The sequence below is a fragment of the Corvus moneduloides genome, chromosome 17 (assembly GCF_009650955.1).
Source record: "Corvus moneduloides isolate bCorMon1 chromosome 17, bCorMon1.pri, whole genome shotgun sequence".
NCBI classification, from domain to species: Eukaryota; Metazoa; Chordata; class Aves; order Passeriformes; family Corvidae; genus Corvus; species Corvus moneduloides.
This window is the reverse complement of record NC_045492.1, coordinates 6,394,378-6,420,549: the sequence shown is the minus strand read 5'-3', so window position 1 is coordinate 6,420,549 and position 26,172 is coordinate 6,394,378. Positions and strand designations below refer to the sequence as shown.

At 49.7% G+C, this 26,172-nt stretch overlaps 2 protein-coding genes across 2 annotated transcripts in view; one reads left to right on the top strand and one right to left on the bottom strand.

Moving 5' to 3' along the window:
• The first annotated feature begins 5,429 nt into the window (after nt 1–5,429).
• Nucleotides 5,430–13,069, top strand: LOC116452732 (thyrotropin-releasing hormone receptor-like). The gene is made up of 2 exons (XM_032127405.1): nt 5,430–6,225; nt 9,307–13,069. Exons 1-2 carry the CDS (start codon nt 5,443–5,445, stop codon nt 9,685–9,687), a joined length of 1,164 nt encoding a protein of 387 aa, XP_031983296.1. The 5' UTR covers nt 5,430–5,442; the 3' UTR covers nt 9,688–13,069.
• Nucleotides 13,070–16,033: 2,964 nt separating this feature from the next.
• JPH2 (junctophilin 2) overlaps nt 16,034–26,172 on the bottom strand; it is a 31,823-nt gene continuing 21,684 nt past the window's right edge. Inside the window, exons 3-6 of the mRNA XM_032127080.1 lie at nt 24,863–24,981; nt 20,711–21,501; nt 19,475–19,572; nt 16,034–18,561 (exon numbers count right to left, since the gene is read on the bottom strand). Coding sequence (XP_031982971.1) covers nt 19,492–19,572; nt 20,711–21,501; nt 24,863–24,981 — 991 coding nt within the window. The 3' untranslated portion in view covers nt 16,034–18,561; nt 19,475–19,491. The remainder of the gene's footprint in view (nt 18,562–19,474; nt 19,573–20,710; nt 21,502–24,862; nt 24,982–26,172) is intronic.

Below are 26,172 nucleotides of genomic sequence, written 5' to 3'. Positions count from 1 at the left end.
ATGAGCCCCAGACCTGGATAGCAAGTGAGGGTGGGCTCATGTTTCCTCCCTGATGCATGTCATGGTTCTTCCTTCATGGAAGGGGAGCAGGAGCAGAGCTGGAGGCTGCTGTGCTCTCCCAGGGCTGTGCTCATCAGGTGTGCAGTGTGTGTTGTACCAAGTGCTTGTTGTTACAGAGTTATGCTGTTGACATTTAGATGTCACAGAATATGAAATAACCCGTAATTACAGTCTAATTGTTCTGCCAGAGTTTTATTCTTTCATAATCTTGCATGAAGAGCTTTTATTTCCCCTTAGCATAACCATGGCTATTATCCCCCCGGGATGCCCCTCCAGCACTGCACCCACCCTGATTACTGTTCTGGGAACTGCCTATCTCTGTCCCGCCTCCAGGGCACATCCTACCCTTCATGCTGTCCTCGAGATGAGCACTGGGATGGGTGATTTAGGTAGGATGTGTCACAGATGGTGCCCAAAAGGCACATCAGAAGATGTGTCATTTTTCACAGCACAGCTCCAAGCCTTGCTGGTTCTGGCAAAGGCTCAGCTTTGGTTGCCCAAACCACAGCTTCCTCTTACAGACTACAAGAGTCAGGAAAGACTGACACCCCCAGTGCTTCCATTTTTTTGTGCTGCCCTGAAAGCCAATGCTTCCACCTGCTTCTCTGTCCTTTTACTCATCCAGGCAGAATTCCTGGAGGATTTGGCACACTGGAGCAGGTGGCAGTGTTTATTAGTTCACAGCAAGAGCTGTGAACCCTGACCCGATGCTGTGGCCAATGCCCAAGCCCTGCAGGGGCCATGGGGTGCACAGGTGATGCCATCCATGGATGTTGGGTTCAGTGGGAGGGGAAGGGACTTTGGGAAGGAACACTTTGGGCCCATTCTCCCATGGCACTTCCAGGCTGCCACAGCCAGCCCAGAGCAGCACTGCTGGGTGGGGGAATCCGCTGGCACTCAGGATGACAATGTTTTCACAGGCTCTGTAAAATACACTGCGTCCCATGCACACCTGGCCTCACTCAAACCAAATGCCTGCAGCTAAGAGTGAGAGCAGCCCAAGACCTGCACAGAGCATCCTTTCCCCTGCTGGTATTCTCTGCAGAGCTGGATAGATCCCCAGTGGTTTGGTTCATTCACTTTTCAAATCAGCCCAATGCACGTTGCTGCAGATTATTATGATTTTTTTTTTTACTGTTCAGGCTGCTTAACCCTTCCAGGAGCTACCTGGAGCAGAGTCTGAAGGATGTACCCATTAAAATGTTAGTAGGAACAGTTCACAAATAAACTATACTGAGAAATGAGAGGCTCGTGAATGGTTGGCCCTGGCCAAGCAGCTCATTTGCAATATCTGTTTTCACCTGTTTGATAATTTTGGAGCGGTGAGAGGCTTTTTCCTTGAGGTCTCAGGTTGTGAACACAGCAAGGAAGCTGAGGAAGGGAGAAGGAATAATTTTCCTGTTTATGAAAGTGGCCTCACTTCACTTTCTTTAAAAGCTCAAATTACAGTTATTAGCTGAAGAAAAATCACCAGGTCCTTTGTGTCCTGAAGGCATTTTTCAAGACACTGTGCATCAGAGATTTAATAGCAACAGATCTTTAAAAGAAATAATACAAACCAGAATGGAAGGTACCCAAAAACCAGGAGGAAACCCTGCCAGCGAGACAAGGAAGAGAGGATCCTGAGAGGAACCACACAGCTGCCTGTGCTCCTGAACCTGGAATTAACAAACCATTCTTGTCCTCATATGAGCATGGGGAAGCACCATTTCCCTGTGACAGCGTTGCCCCGGGCTCGATGTTACAATAAGAGGTTGGAGCTCCTTAAGCCTGGCACCACCAGCTCCCTCAGACACCCCAGTACTGCCCCATGGGAAATGCTGCCTGTCCTGTTCCCCGAGGGAAGAGCCTGGAGATATTCTTGTCTTCAACCCTGAAATGGTTTCACCCACAGAAATCTACATCACTGCCTTCCTCTTAATTGTTTTCCATTCCTTCAGTCTTCAAGGTTTTCCTTAATGCTGCTCCTTTCCACATCTTTGGCACAGATGTGATGTAACCCAGGTCCATGAGCTGGTCCCTCTGGGGCTATTCACAGAAATCAGTAGAAAACCACCAGGGTTTTTTTTACATTTTTGTGTTCATGAAGCACAAACCCAGGTCGATTTTGCATCTGTTTAATCAGTTGATAGCTGCATTTTTTGCTTGATCTCTGAGGGCATTAACCCAGAAAGCCCCAAAGCAATTTACTTCTTGGCTGTGACTCTAAAACACGTGAAGGTGATTTTGACAGAACTTCTCTCTGTCTTTCTGATTGAGCAGTAACTGCTGCTTCTGTCAGACTCACTCATACCTTGTGTCTACTGGCACTTGTCAGCCCTCAGACTGCTTAGCAGAGCCACGAGCACCTTCCTGCCTGGTCCCTGCTGAGCTGCAGGAGTGCAGAAGTGGGAATCACTTCCCCATCATCACTTGCAATTCATAATTGGGCCATTGCCTAGGGCCCTAAACCCTGTAACCAGTCTCTCAGAACCACTTGTGGTTTCTGTAATTTCACTTCTCCACATTCACTGGCACCACATGGAGGCAGCCTCTGTGCCCCAGCTCTAACAGCAGAAGTTTTATGGGTTTAATATATGTAGGCTATGAAGCCCCAGGGAATGGAAAGGAGTTTTTCACAGTTTTAGGTAAGAGGATCACTTTCTTTTAGCATTGTTTATTAAATATGAGAAGCCTCAGAGTTCTTCTCTGCTCATAGGACTAAGGGAGGTGCCCAGTGGGGCTGAGAGGGATGAGCTGCAAGAAGGACATCTGAAGGCAGTGTTGAACAGCCTGGGCACCCAGCCCAGGCACAGTGCTGCTCACCTGGCCATGGGGCTGCACAGACACCCCTTTCCAAAAACAGCCCTGCCAGCACCCAGGGACATGGCCATTCCCATTTGGGGACCTCAGGAAAATGAAGACCTCTCATTCCTCATGTTTCAGGCAGTGGGTGGTGGCAGGTATTCACAGGGGATGGCAGTGCCAGGTGACACCAGCAGAGAAGGAAATGCTGAAGTGTGTAAAAAGAACAAAACATGGAATGTTAGTTTAAAAAATCAATGTCTTTGGTCATCTAAACATTTAGATTTAAGTCAAGCTGGAAGAAAATATTTTATGTAAATGTCAAGCTGTGTAGCCTCTTAAATACACACCTCAGTCACGTCCTGAACATCACAGTTACTGAAGGAGTCTGTAAAGGGAATATTAACTAGTCATCACAGCAAACCTCACAATTTTGACAACAAAATCCCCCAGTGAGTGCGTTGGGCAGACACACATTCCCCCCCAGCCCAGCCCCAGGCTGGTGACGGACACAGACCAGCTCGGGGACTGGCAGGAGGAGCTGCTTCAGCAGGGTGATTTAACACTGTTGTTGTCTGCACTAATAACTGCTGGATCGTCAGCACCACAGAGCAAAGCAGGCAAGGAAATAATTACCTGCAATTATCCTGCACAATGTTCCAGGTTTGAACCAAAACAAAAGCTTTTTCCAGTGTCTGCAGGAGTTTGTTTTGGTTTTGTTTCCTGATCCCACAAAGCCAATTCCTGGAATGGGTTTGAGGAAGAAAAGGAACCCCAGCTTCCCCCTCAGGACATTTGTGCCAGGTTTGTCCCTTCTCCTCTCCCACACATGGTTCCATGACACAGTCCATGTCCTGAGGACTCCCACCATCACTGTGAGACAGCAGCAGCGGGATGAAGTGCTGGAACTGTGTCTGTGTCAGAGTCATTCCAGAGCACCAAAATACACAACCCCTTGGATTATGTGAGCAAACACCCATGCCCACACTCCCAGCCCTTCTCCCAAAAGTGCAGTAAGGGACAGGAGCTGCCATGCCTCCCAAACCTGGGGCCATAGAGGGCAGGGGTGTGAGGCTGAGCAGAATACAGAGGACCTCATGAAGGCTGCCAGGGGACCCCTAAGGAAACCAAATGGAAAGAGAAGAAGAGAATAACTATCCTTTAAAACTGACCCAAAGGTGAATGAAATGTCATGGGAAGTAGTGAAAAACTGCATGGATTGTCATCTGCCAAAGGACATCTTCAGGTTTCCCAGAGCAAAGAGGAAAATACTATTTACCACAGCAAGTCAAAGCCTGGGGACAGAGTGCTGCTTCTTGGGCTGAGGAAAAAGGCATTTTATCCACCCAGGTTTGTGAAGCCCAGGCTTAGAAATTTGCCTGTGAAACGCTGGACTTGAATTACCCAGCATCAGAATGATCCTTCACATTTTGGATATGAACCTCAGTGTCTGGGATTAACAGGACACCTCTGCCCTGAATTGAAATCTGATCTAATAAAAAAGAGAGCTCTCACCTTGTCCTTTCCTCCACTCCACGGTTAGGGGGCCCTTAGCACAATTGCTCTTTCAATTTGAAAATGCGTTTTCTGACAGATTGCAGAGACATGAGGAGCAAGCATGGAGCTGGCAACAAATTGTGGCTACTGCTGACCACCAGGGAGGCACTGGATCTCCCAACCTGACCATCAGGGAGATACCAGATACCCCAGCCTCATTGCTGGAAAGATTTGGGCTCTCCCAGTCCAGGACCGGGTGAAACTTCTCCCTAAGGAGTGACCCTGTGCTTGTTTGGGACAGGGATGGCTACAGGAGAGACAGCACGAGGTGGTCACTACCTCATGTTCAGGGAAGGCATTCCTCTGCTCCAGCGCAAGGGAAACAGGAAAGGCTGTGGATCTCACTGGCATCGCACTGCTCCCATCCTCCTGAGCATGAGGAATAAAGGACTCCTCATCCTCAGCTATCTCTCCTTGCCCCGGGGGAGCAGTGAAGCCTGCGGCTCGGCTGGGGACACTGGGCACCCACAGTCGGGGGTCCCAGAGCGGACCCACTCACTGCTGGGGTACTTTCAGCCTCTGCGCCTCCCACCCCGGGGTCTCTCACCTGCAGCCCCCATCCCCTGCCTGGTCTCCTTCCTTCTCCTCTTTCTCCTCCTCCCCGTCCGGCTCAGCGGTGCGCTAGGACCCAGCGGACGCAGGCGGGGGATGCCGGCGAGGGGCGATGCGGGGTTCGGAGGATCGAGGGAGCCCTGTGGGCTGTCCTGGGGGAGTCCTGGGGGTTCCCGAGGCGGCTAAGGGAAGTCCTGGAGGGCCCCGGGGGCCTGGGGGTTCTAGGCAGTCCCAGGTGGTTCACAGGAGCTCCTGGAGGGTCCCGGGGACTGGGGGGATCCTGGCCGCTCCCTGTCCCTCCAGGAGGAGAGTTTGCAGGGGAGAGGGATGCAAGGAGCCGGGCGGCTGCAAGACTTGGGGCTAATCGTGGAAAAAAAGGGGAGGGAGGAGCCGGGGTGGGCGGGAAGGCGGGGAGGGGGCTCGGGGGAAGCCCCGGCTCCCCGCTGCTGCCGAAGGGTGCGCGGGGCTCCGCCGCTGGCTGCGGGCACGATGGAGAACGGCTCGGCCAGCCCGGGAGCCGCGCTGGGCAGCGGCAACCAGAGCCTGGGCAGGATGCCCCGGCAGCCCCTGGAGCTGCAGGTGGTCACCATCCTGCTGGTGCTGCTCATCTGCGGCGTGGGCATCGCGGGCAACGCCATGGTGGTGCTGGTGGTGCTACGCACCAAGCACATGGTGACCCCCACCAACTGCTACCTGGTGAGCCTGGCCGTGGCCGACCTCATCGTGCTGCTGGCGGCCGGGCTGCCCAACATCTCCGAAGTGGTGGCTTCTTGGGTGTACGGCTACGCCGGCTGCCTCTGCATCACCTATTTGCAGTACCTGGGCATCAACATCTCCGCCTGGTCCATCGCCGCCTTCACGGTGGAGCGGTACATCGCCATCTGCCACGCCATCAAGGCGCAGCTCCTGTGCACCGTGTCCCGCGCCAAGCGCATCATCGCCTCGCTGTGGCTCTTCACCTCCCTCTATTGCCTCATGTGGTTCTTCCTGGTGGACACGACCCAGGTCACCTTCTCGGATGGGGCGCAGGTCATCTGTGGCTACCGGGTCTCCAGAAGCCTTTACATGCCCATTTACTTCTTGGATTTCGCTGTCTTTTATGTCATCCCACTGGGGCTGGCAACTGTCCTCTACGGCCTCATTGCCCGCATCCTCTTCGTGAGCCCGCTGCCCGGCACCCCGCAGCATTCCTTCCTGGGCTCCGTGCACCAGGGCAGCTCCCTCAAGCTCTCCTGCCGGGGCAGCAGGGGCGCCCTGAGCTCCCGCAAGCAGGTAGGGGCTCCCCTGTGCTGGGCACGCCGGGCTGCAGGCAGCACTGCCAGGGGCTCAGGGCTTTGAGGGGCATTCTGGCAGGGGGCGAGGTGCCACAATACTTTCCTTCCCTTTGTGGAGGAAGTGGGGAGTGTTGGTTTGCTGCAAAGAAACCCCTCAAGCCCAGCTGGGATCCGGCAGCACAGATGGGCTCTCCCTGCTTTGGTCGGGCTTGGTAGAGCAGGACAGGGCTTCAGCCGGGGAGAGGCAGGAGTGCAGGTACTTTGCTGGCTAATTAATTACTGATTGCCTCCCCGAGGAGGACAGGGCTGGCTCACGTTATGCTCACTTCTCAGGCAGTGTCCCGTGCAGGTGAACTCAGATTTAAGGGAGCAGAGAGAAGGAAAAGCTGTCTTCCCTCGGAGCACAGCCCTGGCTGCAGGCCCCCAGTCCCTGCAGCTGGGGGAGTCACCTCGGTGTCACAGTGGTGTGTTTGCATTTCGGTGATTCCTGTGTCCCTCAGCTGCCTGCTGTCTCCCCAGTCCTTCTCTCCCACCTCCTTCTGTCCTCATTGCTCGTCCTCCTCTGTTCACATGGACAACCATGGCCTCTTTGGACAGGTCAGTATCTAGACACGGGACAGTCCCATTCTGAATAGGCACATGCTATTTTAAGGAAAGGGCTGATCCTGGGAGTTTGGCTTGAGTGCTTGACATCACTAATTCTGTTGTGATTTCCAGATAGCCCAAAGCAGACTTCAGCCTGCCCTAAAGTCCTCATGTTTCCAGCTCAGTATCTTACTGCCTGTCTTGCACAGGAATGTCCATTCCCCAGGAGAGATGAGTCAGGGTCACAGAGGGGAAGCAAACAGCGCAGAGAACGTGTGTTTCTTCATTAACTTCTAAATCTTTCCAGTTCAGCTTTTCCTCCCTTTTTCTCTAGCACTGAAAGGTTTAAAGCAAGTGCTGGCTTCTTCCAAACCATTTGCCTGCTCTCCCATGGCCACTGGCTGCTGCCAGAGCCTTGGGCAGGGTGTTCGGCAGCGAGAGCTCTCTACTGGTCCGTGGATCTCTCCTTCTAGGGCAGCTGCTGGAGGGGCTGGGGGGGCTGTGCCTCTCCCCCTGCAGTGCTGTGCTATGGAGTGGCACAGGGTGCTCCAGCATTATTAGGACAAGTGGCTGTTGGGGCAGGATGATGGGCATTCCAGCTCCCGGAAACATCTTGTGCTCTCTTTACTGTTACATCAGGAGTTTACTCGAGATTGTCATTACCTCCCAAAATATCTTGGCATGCAAAGACTTCCCGTGAACAGCCTGACATCACAGTGCTGGCATCATAAGGAATAAAGATGGCACTAAGTTTTTAAAGTGTAAAGCAGTTTTCCAGGGCTTCCAGTTGGTGGCTGTGTGTAGCTTTGGAGGTCTCTCTGACCAGAGTACAGCACTGACATCAGCATTCCTTCCCTTTCCTCTCTTTATAGGGGAACTGGCTCTTCCAGACCCCATGCCCAGAGTTCCCTGGGAAGGTTCTAAAGGGGCTATCTCATAGGTGCCCATTTTTCTCCCTTGCCTGGATGGATGGGGGAGTTCTTCTGTGGCTGTGCTCCTACACAGCCCCAGAACTGCACTGCTTTTGGGGTGTGAAGATGCTGCTGTTTTCTCACCGGTGCTTCTAAAGGCACCTAAGTCCAGAGCAGGACAACACAAGGTGTGAGCTTTGCTGTACTTACCACTTCTACAAACACCTCCAAGTCCGTATTTCATCTCCCAGAGAGGGATCACTAGAGGGAGTGGGATTCCTCAAAAAAGGATGTACAACTCAGGATGATGGTGCAGGAACAAGGAGGGAGGATACTGGCTGGGGAGAAGCGTCTGTGGCTTCCCGGACAGGGACAGAGGCTGGACACAGCTTTGTGAGACACCACTTGTACATTCTCTCATATCTTTCCCAAAAGGCAACAAACTGTGGCAGCAAACAAGCTTCACCCAGCACTCACTGTAGCACTGCAAGATCTTATTTTTGGAAGTGTCCTCACATTTCCATTAAACCACACACAGCAAACTCCTTCTATTTTGGCCTCAGCTTGGTAATAGTCCCAGGGAAACTTTTGTTGCCACTACCAATGACCCCCGGTTTCTACTCACGGCACTGAAGGAAGGCATAGTTTCTTTTGATGAAGTAAAAAAGCACTCCAAGAAAAGCTGAGAGACACTAAATGTGATCTCAGTGCTTATGTCCATATTAAGAACTGGATTATTGCACAACTCTCCTTCTGACTTTTGAAACACCACTGCCTAGATATGCATGTGGCATCAGTGTTTAGTCATACTTTCCTCCTTGGGGACATGTGTATTTTATTAGTATTTGTTGGAGGAGGATTGCCACTTACCAGAAATTGCTGTTGAAATTATTAGGATGGCTGGTGTTTCAGTGCAAAACCCCAATTTCCTGGACAAGCTTATGTTGAGTTGAGGGCACCGAGTTCTCAGCTTCTTTTTGTTCCCAATATGTTTATGTAGTACCTCCCTAGTGTGCCAAAAATTAAAGTAACCCATGGCCAGTAGCTAAGTAACCCCTATATCAGCACAAGTAGTATAGGATTCCTGACAGTCTCCTCTGCTCCCAGGGTTGCTCTGTACCAGGAGCCTATTCCCTGGAACAATATAGGTGGTGTAGGAAACCAGGAAACCCTAGAGAAGGAGATGAGGTATATCCCATGACAACCCTAAGACCGAGGTCTCCACCTTTAGACAAGTATTTTCCCTATTCATTTACTTTTATGTACAATTTTCAAATTTGCTTTCTGGTACAGAAATTCCCATGGTTATCCCAGCCCATTTCCAGGATGGTGAATACTTTTTCTAAAGAGTTTTAAAGGGTCTTCAGTAATAGATGAAAACCTAAAATTTCAGGTTTTATTTATGCAAAATGATTTCCTGATTAAAATGGTTTCAGCAAGAAATAGCTGAAATAGCTTGGGTGTTTCTTTTAAATGCTTAGAGAGAGAAGCTAGCTGTCTGTACCACTTCTCCAGGTGGGAACTTCTGCTGGAGATTTAGCACCATCTGGCTATTTCTCTTTTTGCATCTCCCCACCATCAAGGTGACCAAGATGCTGGCTGTCGTGGTGGCCCTCTTTGCCGTGCTGTGGCTGCCTTACCGCACGCTGGTGGTGGTGAACTCCTTCGTGGACCCTCCGTACCTGAACACCTGGTTCCTCCTCTTCTGCCGCCTGTGCATCTACCTGAACAGTGCCATCAACCCCATCATCTACAACCTCATGTCACAGAAGTTCAGGGCCGCCTTTAGGAAGTTATACAAGTGCCAGGAGAAGAGTGCTGAGCACCCTGCCCCGTCCACCACCCCGGTGTACTACAGCGCCGTGAAGGACTGTTCCCATGACAGCTCTGACCACAACCTCACCAAACAGGAGGATCTGAGCAGGCTCCCTGCACCTGCAAAGAAGAACAAACAAATCCCGTGAGCCTGAAACAATGCAGGCAGTGGGAGCTATGCAGCGTACCCACTGTGCTGGGAGAGTGCCAAGAGGAATTGCTTTGGCATTGCAGCGATCGTCATTCAATACTTCTTCAGGGCATTTAACAAAACATACCGTTATAGGCCAATTAATTTGCTTGTCCTTAACGCTAATTTATTCTTGTTTGGTGAAGCATTAGGCACATGTCAATATTTAGCATCTCTAAAGCATCCATTGTTAAATATAGCAGTGCAACCCTGTTTTGTGTTACATGCAAGTGCTGAGCTAGGCCAAAGCATTGAAAGGAATCCCAGGAACAGAAAGGCATTCAAGAAAAAATTATACCTCTTTTTAGAGTGAGTCTCTCCCACCTAAACTGACATGCCTGTAACACAGACACCCCATGGAAGCTGCTCCTCTGGAGTCCTTTTGAAATTAGTGGGGACAATTAGGCACTTCCACGTGTCTCCTCTCATCTCAACACATTTCTGCAAGGAATGCACATCCCTACAGAGGAGATGAATACCTCCAAGATGTGAGGCCATTGGCTGTAAATGGACTCTCGGGGGAGACTCCTACATCAGGAGTAACCAAATTTGGGTGTCACGAACCTCATGCCATGTCTCTGGAAACATTGCTGGTAGCACAGAAACCCAAGGTCCAGACTAGCTGGATTTGCTACAATGAACAAACTAATAATGAAAGAACTAGTAAGTGAGTGTTTCCTAATGTAACAGAAGTACTTCCAGCATTGTGGTCTGAGTTTCTTTTGGATAACTTTATCTTTCCTGTCCAGATCCCTCTGGTTGCTTCAGCTGGAAACTGTACTCTTGTCCTGTAATCCCCAGGGTGGTGTAGTCATGTACCATAAAGCAGTGTTGCTCTCTGCCCCAGCTACAGTTGCATTTCAACGGCAGGTGAAGAAATTCTCTTATTTCCTGGGAATAACTTGTGAAGTCCATTAAGTGTTTTGTGATTAGTGACACAAATATTTATTGCTGCTGTCATCTTGTAAGCAAAGTAGATATTCATACCCTGCAGCACCCAGGAAACCCGTCCAAGGACACTTGCCCCAGACTCGCAAGAGACTATCTGGACTATGAGTAAAATCAAGAAGATTACACATGAGCCAAACCCTAGGGCTATTGCCAAATAAAACAAGTGTCTGCCACCCATAAACCTCAAGTGACTGTGAAGTATTACTTGGACAGCCAGTGCAGCCTCACTAGTCAACACTGGCTTTCACCAAACCATAATGTTAAAAGAGCTCAGAATTTTGCATCCACTCGGGAAAATATGTGTGTGATATTTTTATGAGCAAAAGATGTTAATTAACCATTCTGCATCTACAGGAAATCACTTTGCTGGGTGAGTCAGGACAAGACCTCAAGTCCCCTCAATGTGTTGGAACTGTCCAGGACCTATTTTGTTGTATTTAGGGAGGTTGTGCATGTATGATTATTATATTGCATGTTATTTAACCATCTCTGTTGCCCCAAAAATAGCTATGAGGGAAGAGAATATTGGCTTTTTGCAATTATTTTAAACATAATGAATTTGGAATGTAAGGATTCATGCTATTTTTGCACTGTTTTGTGTATATCGTGAGTTTAGGAACAGAGTTCATATATATTGTTGTTAAAAAAGCTCTGCACAGAGATTTGGGATTTACTTCTTGAAGAAAATGGAGGTGTTTTTGATAACATGTGAAGATTTGCTTGTAACCATCTTTTTTTGTAGTACAGACTTCTTTTTCCTCTTAGAACAGGATTTTGCTTAGCAGCTCAGAGCAAGCCATTGATAAAAGCATCAGCAGACAAACAGAGCAGTAAGGATCAGGGTAAGGTGGAGGAGGGGGAAGGGGATCCCTGGGTGACTCCTGGTGCCTCCCTGGGGCCTTGAGCACAGGCAGCACCTTTCTGGGGATGGGCTGCCCTGCATCCTCCAGCCCTTCCCCCTGAAGCTGTGAGTGCAGAGAGCTGCATGTGGGAAGAGGATTTACTGTTGGAGCTTGGAAACCCACCTGCAGCCCGACCCAAGACATTTCTCAGGCATGGGATGTGCAGTTTGACAGATGGCCTTGATGTCTGCGAACACAAGGAGCAGCTTAATTCTGAAGCATCTCCAGCAGGATGTTTTCCACCTCATCATCACATTTTCTATCTTCACTCTTCCCCTTTGTGCTTCTCCCCCCAGACACAGACACCCTAAAAGCACTATACTCTTAATTAAATTCAGCCTCAGGCCAACAGCTAATTGATAGTTCTGAAATATTTGTTCAACATACGTGAGATACAATTAAAATTGAATCTCTTCTCCTGTTTCTACTCTTAGCTGCCAAGTACTGCATGACCCTTCGCTATTTTTTGAGAAGTAATGGGCAGATAAATTCTCCTGGAACCACGAGATCTCCAACAAATGCATCGGAGCGTTAAACTCTGTAGATGAGGAATGAGGTCCTGCTCCTTCCCCCGCATGTGTTCTGACACTTAGGAGGAACTGGGAGACTTTTAGGTGGAAGTGGAGGCAGAAGGTCAGCACTCAGCTTGCTAAGGAGATGCTGGTTGAGAGGACAGGCAGCTTCATGTGCTAGGAATAAATCACTAGCAGAAAGGAATTTAAAGAAATAACTCATCACTTCCTTTGGATATTCAGGGTCTGAATAAAAACCTTAGTTCCTTATAAGAAATCAGAGAGCTCTCTTGAAGCTTCAGCCTGCATTACCTTGTACCTTGCAACATCCCACCCTGCTTGTAAAGTCTCAAGCTGTATTTTACCCTCAGCATTTATTTGTCTCAACAGCATGAGTGTGGGCTGTGAGTTTATAAACATGCCAGCAAATAAAGAATCTATTGCTCCTAAGTAATTTACTGCATTGAAGTGCAACTCAACATGATCTAACCTGTTACTCTCCTAATTAAAGCTCATTATTTCTAACCTCTGACCTTTCAGGGGTTGTTAACCTGGTAAAACACCATCTGGTTTCTTCAATTACAAACAAGTAAGTCCCCTGGCAGGAGAGGAGGGATCTGGCAGTTCTGCAGAGCACGGGAGTGACGGGAAGAATTTGTGAGTAGAGCAGAGGGGGGGATGGGGGAGGCAGAGGCTTGGGGAAGAGCTGATGGGAGAGTGGTGAGTGAAGTCTCTGGGCCTGAAGAACCACAGGCTGGCTGAAGCTCTGGCATTCCTCAGGGAGTTTCAATTTAGGAGACACCACATCCACCACGTTTACCTGAGTTTGGCTGGTCCCAGTGACAGAGGCCACACAGTAACTGCCACTATGCAGAGCATGGATGGGACCTCAGCAAGGGTTATTTACTCAGGCAAAACACATGAGTTTAAGTAATTTATCAAAATCCGTAGTTAAAGCCCCAATCAGATTGTCTGCTTACTTTGTCTCTAGATTTGGGTGGTGGGAAATTTGGGGAAATAGGGCATCTATGCCTGTGTCAGAGGAGAGTGACCATGCAGGTGGTTTTTTGCGAGAGCCTCTCCCTTATGATACTGGCCAGCACTCTGAAAGCCAGCCTGCCCCTGGGGCCACATTACAGAGTAACCCACAAAATACCAGCTAAAGTATTAATTTTAATCCCTAGAATTTTAATCCCTAAAAAAAGGGATTAAAATACCCAGCACCTCCCTGCAACCAGAACAGGCTTCTACTCTGTGGTACCAGACCTTGTTACTGTGATAAAATAGTGGTACCTTTAAATGAATAATATTCAGATCACCAAAGTGGATGCTGAACAATTGTTTAAATTTTTAAGAGCCACAAAAAATGGTGGACCACACATTAAGGAAAGAATTGGATGCAGCCCTTTTTTCAATCTGGTCTGGCCCAGCTGCTTCTTTGAACTAATTAGTTCAAGCAGATCACAATTAAAGAGCTGCTAATAAAATCTGGGGATAGTCCTACAGCAATATCAATGTAATCACTCACAGTTATTTGTTTATTTTGTAATTCCTGTTTCCCAAGGCTTCTGGAGGGCTCTTTGGCCAGCCCTGCCCACAGACCTGCCTCAGGGCTTGCACTCAGGGGTTGCTCCTCAGGACTCCTCAAACCAAGGCAGGAGTTCCAGGCATGCCCTGGGGCACACAGGATCAAAGCTTGCCAGTCCTGTGGGACTGACTTTAATTTACTAAAATACCCTCAATTTAGCAGTTAACCAGCCCTACACATTTCTGCCCTACCAGGGTCTAAATGAAGACTTCAATGGGAGGGCATTTCCTGTGCCCCAAATCTGGGGTGCTCTCTGCCCCAGGGAGGGAATGTGATGGCAACACCACAGGTCCCTGTGCTACGGGTGATGGGCAGAAGTATTAAGGACACTCTGTGCTTTATAATTGCTGAATTTTCTTCAATAATCACCTTATGAATTGGGCTCTGAGTGTGCTGTTTCTATAGAGACAGGGGATGTTGTGAGTGCACCAGTGGTCGCTCGCTGCTCTTCCAATAGGGAATCAATGCCTGAAAACACAAGCTGGGAAGCCTATAAAAACTTTACCCTCTTCAGGAGAAGGCCCTGGGATGGTCCTGGTGCTCACATGGTTTTGAGGTCCTCAGCAAGGGCCCAGTGGGCTCCGAAGCAGGCTGATCCTGTCCTTGTGAGCACAGTGTGGGTGGTTGCTCAGTGGAAGTAAATTAAAAGTGACTTCTTCCAGCAGTGCCAGCATTTCTGGCAGAAGAGGACAGGAGAGGGTGGCCACAGTAAGGCCCCTTGCTGCCAGCCCCGAGCTGGGCATGGGATGCCCTTGCTGGTGGTGGTGTCTGTTCCCTGATGCATTAATGCTCCTGGGACTCAAGCTAGCTTCCTCCAGGAAGGGTCCTAAAGCAAAGGCGGTGGTGTGGAGCCAGACCCATTCCTTCGTCCTGCGCCAGGAAGGAGCACAGGAACCCTTCTGCACATTTCAGCACCTTCTCAATGTCAGGGTCACCTTTACCCCAGCTCTGACCCTTCGACTTGTGCAAAGATGAGGACCAAAAGAGAGGGTTGCTCCTGAGAGCCCCCATGCCCCACAAGAATGGTGGAGGACAGCATGGCTGTCCCCAGGATGCCTGAGCAGGTCACTGTCAAAGGACACTGGGGCTCAGATTGCACCTTTCCTCACACCAGTGGAGGGTAAGGCTCCTGCCCTTCGACACAGGATCAGGCCAGTGCCTTTAGCCTGGTTCTCACATATCAGACACCTCCCTGCCTGCACTTGGGGACACTTGGCTGAACACTGTGGGGAGGTTATCCCTAAAACCAGCAGCTATTGAGGCAGAGAGCCCAGCACTGTTCCCCCTCCCCTGGGGAAGGTGCAGGCTTTTTGTTCTGCCTTTATTAATACTTTTAAAGCAATGTGTTATTGCCTCAGCAGCAGGCCCACCTTCCTCCTGGCTGCCTCTGATACATGAGCCAAAGACCTGCTCCATTCATCAGCCTGAGATTTATGAGGTGCACAAGGCTCCAGTTACCCTGCTGCCCTCAGCTGATGAATGAGATGTAGCTGGTTCCTTCCATACCAGAAGCAAAGCAAGCCCAGAGGAGAGTAAAGCCATAATTTCATCAAACTCAGCTGCTTAGGTCTCTACCAGGGCATGAAATCTTCTGCCACGAGACCCTTCACACCCACAGAAGCTAGGGGTAGCACTCCTGCCCATGAAGGCTGAGCCTGCGTCCCACCAGTCGCTCTGCACAGTCCGGCTTTGTTCATGTGAGACACTCCAGAAATAGAAAAAGGATTGAAGGTTTCAGCTACTCTGGATTCCTCAGGCCCCAGGGCCCTGCTGCCCTGGGCTGGTGCTGGGCTCTGGTCTTCCATCCTCCCCCATAAATGACCCAGCTGCCATTTCCCTCTACCTCGTGCCTGGCTTTCCTCTCACCCAGGCTGTTTTAAGAGGCTGAGCGAGAGGATGGGGCACAGGCAGTGGAGAATCACTCCTCCCCAAAGCCAGGAGGAGCAGCCAGTGACGCACAGCTCGGAATGAACTTGGCAGCAGCCCTGGGGTCGGGAGGCAGCAAAGGGACCTGTCAGCAGCCCTGGGCAGGCTCTGGGCCAGCAAGCTGCCTTTCCTCCTGGCCCTGTGCAACCCCTGCCAGAGGCCAGCACGATGGGAGCACATGGAGTGTGCTCAGAGAGTCGCAGGGTCCTTAAAGGCTGCCTAAAAGCAGTTAGTGAAAACAACTCTCTTTGCAAAGTACTCCCATCAATAAAAAAATGCAAAATTTTGAAACAGGTAATTAGGAAAAAGCTAAAAAATATCCCGATGCCACCAATGAAATTCTGCACTACTCTCTCCTCTAAGACTGAAATGAATGCATCAACATGGAAAGAAACCTGGAGATTCGCCTGCAAAAATCCACACGGATAGAGTGAGCAGATAACTGTTTATTATTGCACATAATCCAGCAGAACAACCGACAGAAAACTCTGGACAGTAGTACACAGATTGTAGTAAACAGCTTGCAAAATCTGTGATGAAGGTATTTTTGTGTGAAGAGTGAAAGGTATCTGCATCTTTGTAAGACCTGAAAAGTATAACACAAAATCCTAGTCAGTTTTGAAAGCATGCAGTTTGAGGTAAATCTGGTATTTTGCATCTAAGAAAATGAAATCCCTAAGGGGCTCTCTCTCTGTGTATATATATCCATATCTCAGTGCAATATGGATACAGTTATACGTCACATAAAAGCAAACCTACCTACTATTCTCAGAAGGCTACTAGAAGGAAAGCACATTACCAAGTGCATATCACATGCATAAAAAATAGCAGGGGGAAGGAATTACCTTAGCACTGTTGAAAAATATCCATTTTTGTGCTTAGTGATAAATAAAAGCCCCTCAGGTCTCTCAATGGAAATTGTCTTGGTGGTGAATAAAAGCAGTTGGCATATTGAAACTGCAGAGTTGGCAAGCGAATGCCAGCAAATGGAGATAAAACGTCAAAGGCAGCAGAGCCTGGGGTTTGCAATACATTTATATTTAAGGAGAGGGAAAAAAAAAAAGAAAAGAAGCAAATTGCTACTAAACTATGCTCTGTGGAAGTGTAGATGATGCTGCACAGCTTTCTCAGGACTGGTACAGCCACATGGCTTTTAGGAAAGGATCACATTCACTTCTCCCACACTTAATACCACGTATTTGCTACTGTGGCAATGTTCCTGAGCTGAATAAGGTTAAAAAATAGACTTGGTTCACAAAGAAAAGTACTGAATTATTCTCACTCTCTTATGCCATAACTAGAGTAGATAAATTAGGCAGGTTTTGCCCCGTGTCTCCAGTGAGTGTAAACCCCTGTGTGTCTGCCACTCCGTCTCTGAAATCCTTTCAGGCTGACCTTTGAATCAGACCGGGCATCGGTTTTTTTCCTTAACTATCATTTCCCCATTCTTTCCAGTCCAACAAGGTTTTCCCACCCAGTCCTGTGCTGTGGGACTTCAGGATACACAGAGGTGCACAACCAACTATAAATAACATCTCTGATTATCTTAAAAAGGGATAGAAAATAAACATTGCTCTTAAAAGAAGGAAGAAACATGTCCAAGCACTCAGTCTCACACTAAACTGTAACTTCATCTGTGCTGCCTTTCTAAGCTCACACTGCCAAGGATCAGAGCAGATCATGGTGGACAATCTCCTTCCAAAGGTCACTCCCTGTCGCAGATTTGGGAAAATCGGTGCAAATCACCCAGGCCTCTCAGCCTCGCACACACGAGCAACAGCCACAACTGCCCCACTGTACTCTGCCACTGCTGAAAGCCTGGCTGCTGCGTATTTCTGAGCCCAACACCCAAATAAACTGCAGTCACTCACATCTCTGCACCTTTTTCCTCTCAGGAATAAGGTAACCTCTCCCACGACAGCCACCCTGCATCCTCTGGCTGGAAAGTTGTTCGTTCAGCGCAGTGAGAGCCCAGGACCCCCCTGCAGCCTGGCACACCAAGGGGAGTAACCTAAGGTGTACGGAGGCATTTTCAGCAAGAACCTCCTTGTCACTGTAACTCACAACATTTTCTTAGAAAAAAAGGAGTAAAGGGACAAATTCAGCACACCTTCCTTTCCCGTTACACTGGGAAGCCACCCACTGCAAGACACTTCTGTGCAGAGCATTGTTGGTGGCAGGAGAGCACTTGGATGGTGCCTGGTCCCAAAACAGGCCCCATCTCCACCCAGAGCACCCCCACAGGCACCAACAGCCTTGGATCCACCAGTCCCTCACACCCCACCCCGCGGCCCCATCTGTGGTGCATCGGCCGCCACGGGCGGGACTCGGGTCACACTTCAACAAGCCCAATTTCAACTTGCTCCCCCTCTCAGTCCTCCATACATGGAAAATGATGCCAGGTGACAGGGGAAAGGAAAGACTTTTGGTTCATCCCTTCGGATGACTTCCAAGCATGGAGAGCAGCATCGTCCACCCCGAGCCATGGCACAGCTCTCATGAGTCATTCTGGTTGCTGTATTGCCTCATCTCCATGCCACGGATGGTAATCTTTGGAAAATCTCCGACACCGAGTCAACCAAGGGAGTTACAGAACACATCAGTGTGAATGCATGAGACCTTCTCACTCCTTTTCCTACAGCTACAGATAAATCCCCCATCCCTGGCATGGCAGGACAGTTGACGGCTTTGGTGAGAATAATTTAAGGCAACTGCTATTTTATACAAAGAAGAGGAGACCACAGTGCAGAAACCCTGGCTTTTCCTTGGTAGATTGTAGAGGCCAGCCACAGCCTGGGAGCAGGAAACTGAACTGATCTTCAGACGCTCTCATTTAAGGTTGATGTTTGCAATGCAACCTTAGGATTGTCCTCCTCAAGTCCTCCTCTTAGGTGTTTCCAGGTGGCTGAGCTTTAATCCTTGCCAAGGTCTGAGGTCTCCGCCAGCAGCAACGCCTGGCCGAACACAGATAAATTGGAAAGTCAAGGGAGAGCAAAACACATGACCAACACATTACCACAGCTGTCTGCAAGGCTTTCACCTGTGCAGGCTGAGTGAGACTAATAACATGACAGAAAGCAGTGCCCAGCAGAGCAGTTTTGTTCCCCTCAGGAAGGCAGCCCAACATCCCCACAGGGGCTTGGGAGGTGCCTCTTGTGTTATGTTCACATGAGGCTCAAGGGTCAGGTTCAGCCTTGACAGCGGATTTTTTTGAAATATTTGAGCCCAAGGTGACAAAAATCTTGTGCAAGCTCAGGACACATTCCTGTCTATAGGAGTCCCACAAGCATGAGAAACCTCACAAGATTTTATTGCCACCAAATCCAAATGCAAACCCTTATCCCAGTTCAAGTGGAAGGCCTGAGTGAGATCCAGTTTAACCTTATAGACATTTTGGCTCATGTTTAGTAAAACAATTACTAAACCACAGTAACAACCACTGAAGAACTAGCACTGGTGCAATTAAAGCTGCAGATTTCACAATTTCATATTTTCTATGTGTTCTTGCCTCTTGCTGGTCTGAGCAACAAGAAATACTTCAATGCATGATTTACCTGGCAGCAGCCACGGTGGAACAGCAAATTGAAAGTGTTTCTTGAAGTGTATTTGCAGCAAACAAATTTCAAATTTAACATCACACACTCTTGCACTGGAAGTCTCACCCCATGAAACACGCCCATGGTACTGGGAAGGCAAAACTATATGATGCAACTGTATCCCACCAACACAGTCTATGTTCTTAATTCTGAGAAAATTTATTAAATAATTTCATGCAATAATTTTACTACATTTTATGAAAAGTGAGTCAACCTTAAAACATCCAGTGACATCTACAAATTGAGGATAAAATCTCATTCTGCTTCTTACCTTGTTCAAGAGGCTCATCATGTCAAAAAATGTACAAATAGGATGGCCAGACCAATGTTCAGTAAGATGACCATGCAGATCACAATTGTGTTAGGTCCCTGAAGGAAAAATCCGAAACAGAGTATTACACACCACAGCTCCAGGGGAGGAGACAGACACAGATGGATTCTGCTGTTCAAAAATACTGCAATCACCCCCTCCTGGTGCACTGAAATCTGGCACTTAACAACCAGCCTGAATTTCAAACTAGTGGAATGTTTATCCTATCCTATTCTTACTTCTTCCCTATAAATTCATTTGAAGAAGGTTAAATCAGGCTTCTTTTGCAGTTAAATTAGGTTAAAGGAGACCCTGACCACAGGAACATGAACTGCTGATCCCATGTCAAGCTGCTCCTCCCAACTCCCTTCTCCATCCACATTGCCTGTGTTTGTAACATTGCCATTTTTAATATCATAGAATCATAGAATGCTTTGGTTTGCAAGGGGACCTTGAAGATCATCTATTTCCAAACCCCAGTGAACCTATGTGAGATTGCTGTAATTTCAGACCAAAGTATTTCCAAGCTGTGCTTTTCTAAAGTCACATTGGAATCATTCACATCCAAAGGGCTGCAAGATGGGACTCAGAAGGCTAATAAAATGTCTGGGTTTCCAGCTGTATTTGCTAAGAGCAAAACTGAGTTTCAGTGACTGTAGTTTAAACCTGGGAAATTGGCTGGTGATTTAACACCACAGGTCAGCTCATGAGGTGCCCCTAGAGCAAAAAAAGTAAATGTAACAGGTAAAAGAGAAACACACTCAAGCTTTTCCTGTTTTTTTTCCCCCCCAAACTTTCACATCCAAGTTGGCTGGTAAATGGGGTGGGAAAAGAAGGTGAGAAAAGTGCATAGAATCAATTGGAAGATGCCTGATTTTGTGCAAATTTTGAAATACAATGTGTCTGAAAGCATATCTGCACAGGTAAAGAGAGGAGGTCAAAACAGGAGGGTTATGAATGTCAGACCAAGCACCCAGGGCAAGGCAGGCTGGGAAGGTGGCACGACAGGGGGATACCAACACTCTCCTCCAGCAGGCTCTATGATCCCAAAAAGATCCTCCAGGAACCACACGGGGCCCACTGCAGCCCCAGGCCCGGGAGGTCTGCATCCCTCTGGGTCCTGCCAGACCTCATGGGGAACAATAAAGAGAAGGCAAATGTGGCTCCCAGGGGGCTCCCAGGGATGCCCCACATCACCTCTTCGCACTCCTCCGCCTTCTGTGCTGCCACCACTGCCGCCGCCTGGGCCGGGCCACGCTTGGCCCCTGCCTTGGGCTCCGTCCGGCCTGGTGCCCTGGCCTCAGTCTTCCTGTCGGCCGCGGGCTCAGCCCGGCCCACGGCCCTGCGCTCAGGGCTGGGCCGCTGCTGCGGCTCCTTGGGGCGAGGTGGCTCCGGCTTGGCCTCCGCCACAACCGATGGCTTCTCCTCCCGGCCCTGTGGCGGGCCAGGGGTGCCCCCTCGGCGCTGGGGCTCCCCCCGGGGCTCCAGAGAGGGCGGCTCATTCTCAGGGAACTGCTCCTCCTCATAGTCCGTGGCGGGGGTGACCGGGGATGTCCGGACGGCGTAGCTGTGGTAGCCCTTGAAGAGCTCGACGTCGGGCTCGCGCGCCATGCGCTGCAGTGGCCCAATCTCCATCTGCTCGGCGGGACGGCCACGGCCCCGCGAGGCCGGGCGACTCTCACCCTCGGAGGGTGCTGGGCTCCCACCGCCTGCCCGCCCGCCTGCCTCGGTCCAGCTGCCCGGACGCAGAGCCCCGTCCTGCCGGGGGGCTGGCTTGGCTCGCTTGGCCTCAGGAGGGGTGGCGGCAGGGCTGGGGGCCGGGCTGGCGCGGGGACGCGGCTCCTCCTGCTCGTGGAGCTGGGGGCTCTCAGGTGGCGTGGGGGGCGGCGGGGCAGCCTCAGGCCGCAGCGCCTCCTCCTCCATGTTGACCCCGTGCTCCGCGTTCTCGATGATCTCCTGCAGCAGCTTCCGCTTTTGGTACTCGGGGCCTGCGGAGAGAAGGGCTGGTATAAGGAGTCACTCTGGGGCTGGGTACCCCAGTGCCACGGCACCATCGTGGTTTGGCAGTTGTGCCCCCAGCACCAATGGGTTTGGGGACCACGGTGCGAGGGTCCAGGCTGGAGTTTGGGAGAGGAGGTACTCCCAAACCGGACCCTGCCACCAGGAGGAATTTCCTCCAGGAACAGCTGAAGGCTTCAAGCCTTATTGTGGGCTGCCCAGTTGGGAAGAGCTGAAGGAGTGGGCAGGAGCTGCAGATAAGGGTAAAGAAACAGTGAAAATCTGCAGCCCAGCTTCTTGTGGTCATACAGACGGGTCATGCTGGGGCTAAGGAGGATACGGCTCCCAACCAAGCTTGGGATTTTTTTATTTAATGGTTGGGAAATTCTTCCATGTGGCTTCCTTGGTGTCTAACAGCATGGCAACTTCACCAGTGATACACAGGAGACCAGTGTCATCAGGAAAGACAGGATCCCCAAGTGATCTACATGCCATCCTTCATGATGGGAAAAATACGTTTCTTATATATGGAGCAGGGTTGGAAGTTATAGAGCCCTCTTGTCTGCCCTGAGCTCCACAACAGCAGCAAAATTACCTGGCACCATCAGGAAGGGTGGCTCAGGGCTTCAGATTTCATTTTGGCCTCATCTCACACACTGACTTGTGAGTTCCTAGCAACATTGCCTCACTTCAATTGTTAATTGTTCACCTATCATTAAATCTGTACTTCTTATTAACCCCACTGCAAATTGCAGCCCAGCCTGGGTCAGGGGAATTCAGACAGAGCCTGGCACTGAAGATATCCACCAAAATGCATCACCAAAAAAGTGGGAATATCTTGTGGAATAACAACCCTCCACAGTGTTCCACACACTGGGAGAAGGGTCCCCACACATCACCATGATGCTCATAGCAAGTGAGAATAAGAGCATCATGCTCCTACTGGGCTGTGTGAGGTCACAGAGCAGCTTGTTTGGAAGAAAAGCACCTCCTCTGGCCTCATTCTGCTGAACCCCAGTGGTGCTAAGGGGTGCAGATGTACGGGGCTTGCTCTGTGCTCCTGAATGACACAGATCCTGGAGCCACACCATCCCTGGCTGCCTTGAGGTCCCTCCCTTCATCTCCTCCATCTCAAGGACTGATGCAGACCTGAGTCTGGTTGGGAAATTTGGCTTGGTGCTCCTTTCCCTCTCATAAGTCAGTGATATGACTTGCACACTGCTACCTCCTGTCCATGCAGGCAATGCCTCTGCTTGGAGGGGCAGTGGGGAAAGGAAGGCACTGATTTTAGCTGCTCTGCTCCGCCTGCACACTCCTGTCAACCAGCAGGTGACCCATTCAGGGCCATTTATTTCTGGCTGCAAGTGAGTTATTTGGAAGCCATTCCAACAGTTGTTCAGACTCCCCAAAATAGGCTGCCTGCAGCTCCAGGCTCCTTGCTCTCTCCTGCTGCTTTCTTCTCTTCCTGAATAATTTACAACACAAAATCCCCCAACTGCCTGGAGGGCACGCACTCACCTCCCCACCTTCATCTCCCAGCACATTTCACCAAGGGTTTTGGCTTACATCCTTTCCTCTGAGTTACTAGGGATGATACCCTAACTAAATCCAGGGCTCAACAGTTACTAGGGATATGAGGCTTGCTGAGCAGGACTGCCTCTGCCAGACACAGCATGGTCTATCTGCCAGGATAGCAGGGAGAAATACAGCTACCAAACACTGCTAGGCTCTCCTGGCTGTGTGACCAGCAGCTCTCAGTCCTAGCAAAATCCAAGGCTGGACTGCTGTCTGTTTGTTCCTGGATGGTGCAACCATGCAAGCAGAGACATATTCTTGTGCACTTTGGGAATTCAGAGGTTTAAAAGAATCATAGAAGAATAACATGCATCAGGAGCTTAGAAGGCCACTAAGAGAGGCCAGGACCCAAGTGAGGCTCTACATAACAGCAGCAGGAGAATCCAGCACCTGAGGAGCCAGGAGTGGAGGTCAGGCTGCCCCAAGTGTTTTACAGAGACTGTTTCAATTGTCTCATTCAATTGCCATGGCTGGAAAAAATAATCTAGCTAGATGTCCAAAACCTCCCCTCAGGAATTCCAGTTTCCCTTGTCTCTGTGCTATAAATACCCCAGTGTGCAAAGGGTGAATGTAGAGCTGTGAGTGGCAGCTGGGGGGCTTATGTGAGGATCAAGCCATTGTTAAATGAAGTGCCACAGGCTGGCTCATGCCCGCACCCAGGTGCTCTGGTGTTTCCCCACTCACAGCCAGCTCCAACGGGCCTTGCTGGGTGATGGGGAGGAAGGGGCAGCCCTGCAGCAAGGTGTTTCCCCAGCTTGTAGGTGCAGCACAAGGTGAGAGTACAGGGAATTTAGGAAAAACTGTCAGCACGACTCTCCCCAGCCAGGCACCAGCTGTTAGCTGTTCCCATTTCCCACTGTGTGCCCTGTGCCAAGGTGTGGTACAGGAGATGCAGAGACACCGAAATCAGAGCAGGGGCAGGTGTCAGGTTTTGCTGAGCACGAGTCAACCTTTGACTTCTACCCCCAGTTTTGCTGCTGTGATAGTCCCTTCTGATCTTGCCTCAGTAACCATGGGACACTCACTCCAGGCAATAAAGCCAGATAATAAGAAAGATAGGATGAAAATGTAGGCTCCTGGAATTCTATTTTCTGCTCTCTTATTACCATCCCTCTCTGTAAAGGGAAGTTTTCCAAGAAGAGCATATCTCTAGCTAACTCAGTCCAGGGAAAGGTAATGGCGTTCACAATGCTGCTTCTAATATTACATTTCCCATCTACTAATCCTCAGTGCTTGGTCTCACAGAAGGATCCTCCCAAGTGTTTTCCCAGCCAAATAATTAGCAGTGATGCTAACAAATGAATAGAGAATCAAGGAAATAGTATTTCGTATTAGCTGCTTTCTTATAGGATGTTACAGACCCTAATTAGCAGAGTCTGATTGTTCTGAGGCCCCACAGGATATGGGTTTGTGAGTCAATGTGCAACACAGTTCCAAGAAAAAGCCACAAGGGATGTATCTACAGGAGAACTGCAGATAGCCCCAAGCTTGCTGCCTGTCCTGCCTGTTGTTTTGAGGGCTTTGGTGTGTGGAAAAACATGAGAAGTCGAGAAGCTGTGGGTTTTTTCTCCAGGCTATGGTAACACAGTGAGTAAAACAGTGGTGTAAGGAGGACAGCAAATCGGCCAGGGCAAGGGTCTGGCTGAAATTGAGCAAAAGAGGATTTAAGATAAACACGAGGGTAACTTGTGGAATTACAAAGTGGGCGAAGAAGCACTTGAATGGATTCCCCATGGAAATTGCAAGACCCCTCTTGGAAGATGCCTCTGATCCTACCTGGCTGGTAGAAGTCTGGGGAGAGCTCCCTGGCCATCATTCTGGCTATGCCCGATTCGTTGTTGGCTGCCTGAGCTGCCTGCTCAGACCCTTCAGCCTTGACTCTGGCATGAGCCGTCCTGCAGAGAGAAGAGGGAAAAACAGTGAGCGCTCTCTGAGCCAAGGTCATCGCAGCTCACCCAGCAAACACTGGCTGGCATCAAAATTGAATCAGCCCATCTGGCATAACAGCACTCAGAACTTGCCCACGTGACCCAAAACCCTACACTCAGGGAGAGAAGAGCAGATTTTCAACGAGGAAGGAGCCCAGATACTCAAGGTGGAAAGGTTGCACATAGGGAACAGGGCAGGCGTATTTGCAAATATGAGCGCGTTCCTGTGTTGCAGTGAGGCAGCAGGTGCTGCAGAACGGGCTCGTTGCTGTGCTGCTCAGAGGAATGACTGAAGCATCACACAGGCATCTTTGGTGGCTGAACTCCTCCGTGCATCACCAGTCCCAAGCTGCTGCACCTCGCCAGAGGCAGCGTGCCCCTGCTCAGCACATAAGACAGGTTTTACCCCAAATTTCTCTCTTGTAGCTCTCCAGCAAACAACATGCATTGTCCAGGGGCTCCTTTACTCGCTGCAGCCTGAGGGGCTGACCTCATCAGAGCTATTCTCTCCCTCTCAGCTTGGCTCTCTGAGTCCTCTCCACTCTTTCCCAGCACATCTCCTCCTTGCTCCATAGGGCTACAGGCTATGGGGGTTATTTTACTGGCCAGCTGTCATATTCCTCACATGCCTCATGCTCGGGGCCCTGTGATCTTTTTGCTAAAAGCAGGGCTGGCTTTACAGCCCAGCTGCTCACAGTCTGGGAAGGAGCTGACTTCAAACAGCAAGGTTGCACCTTAAAAATAAGAGCGGGTGAAGCACAGTATATGCAGCTGCTTTGTAACACTCAAGTCTTGCTGAGAGCTGCCTTCCCCATGCTCTCACTGTCATATTTTCTGAGGCTCCCCATATTCCCTGTTTCACATACAAATCCACATATTTTTGTGTGATAAGCAGTTAGCATTCCTCAAACACCAATTCACCCCAAATTACAACCTTTACTGTGGTCGTAGGGTGTCTGATGAGTCCTTTTCAGATTCAGGTTGGTATCTGGTCATGTCTTAGGACAAAAAAGGAGGAAAGATGCAGTTCTCATTCCTGCAGTGAAAACACTCCAGAGGAATTTTTGGACTGTTAGTCATGAAATAAGGATTGATTCCTTCCCATTAAACTAAGATGAAGTAGGCAGACAAGACAAGCTGAAGTCTGAATACTCAACA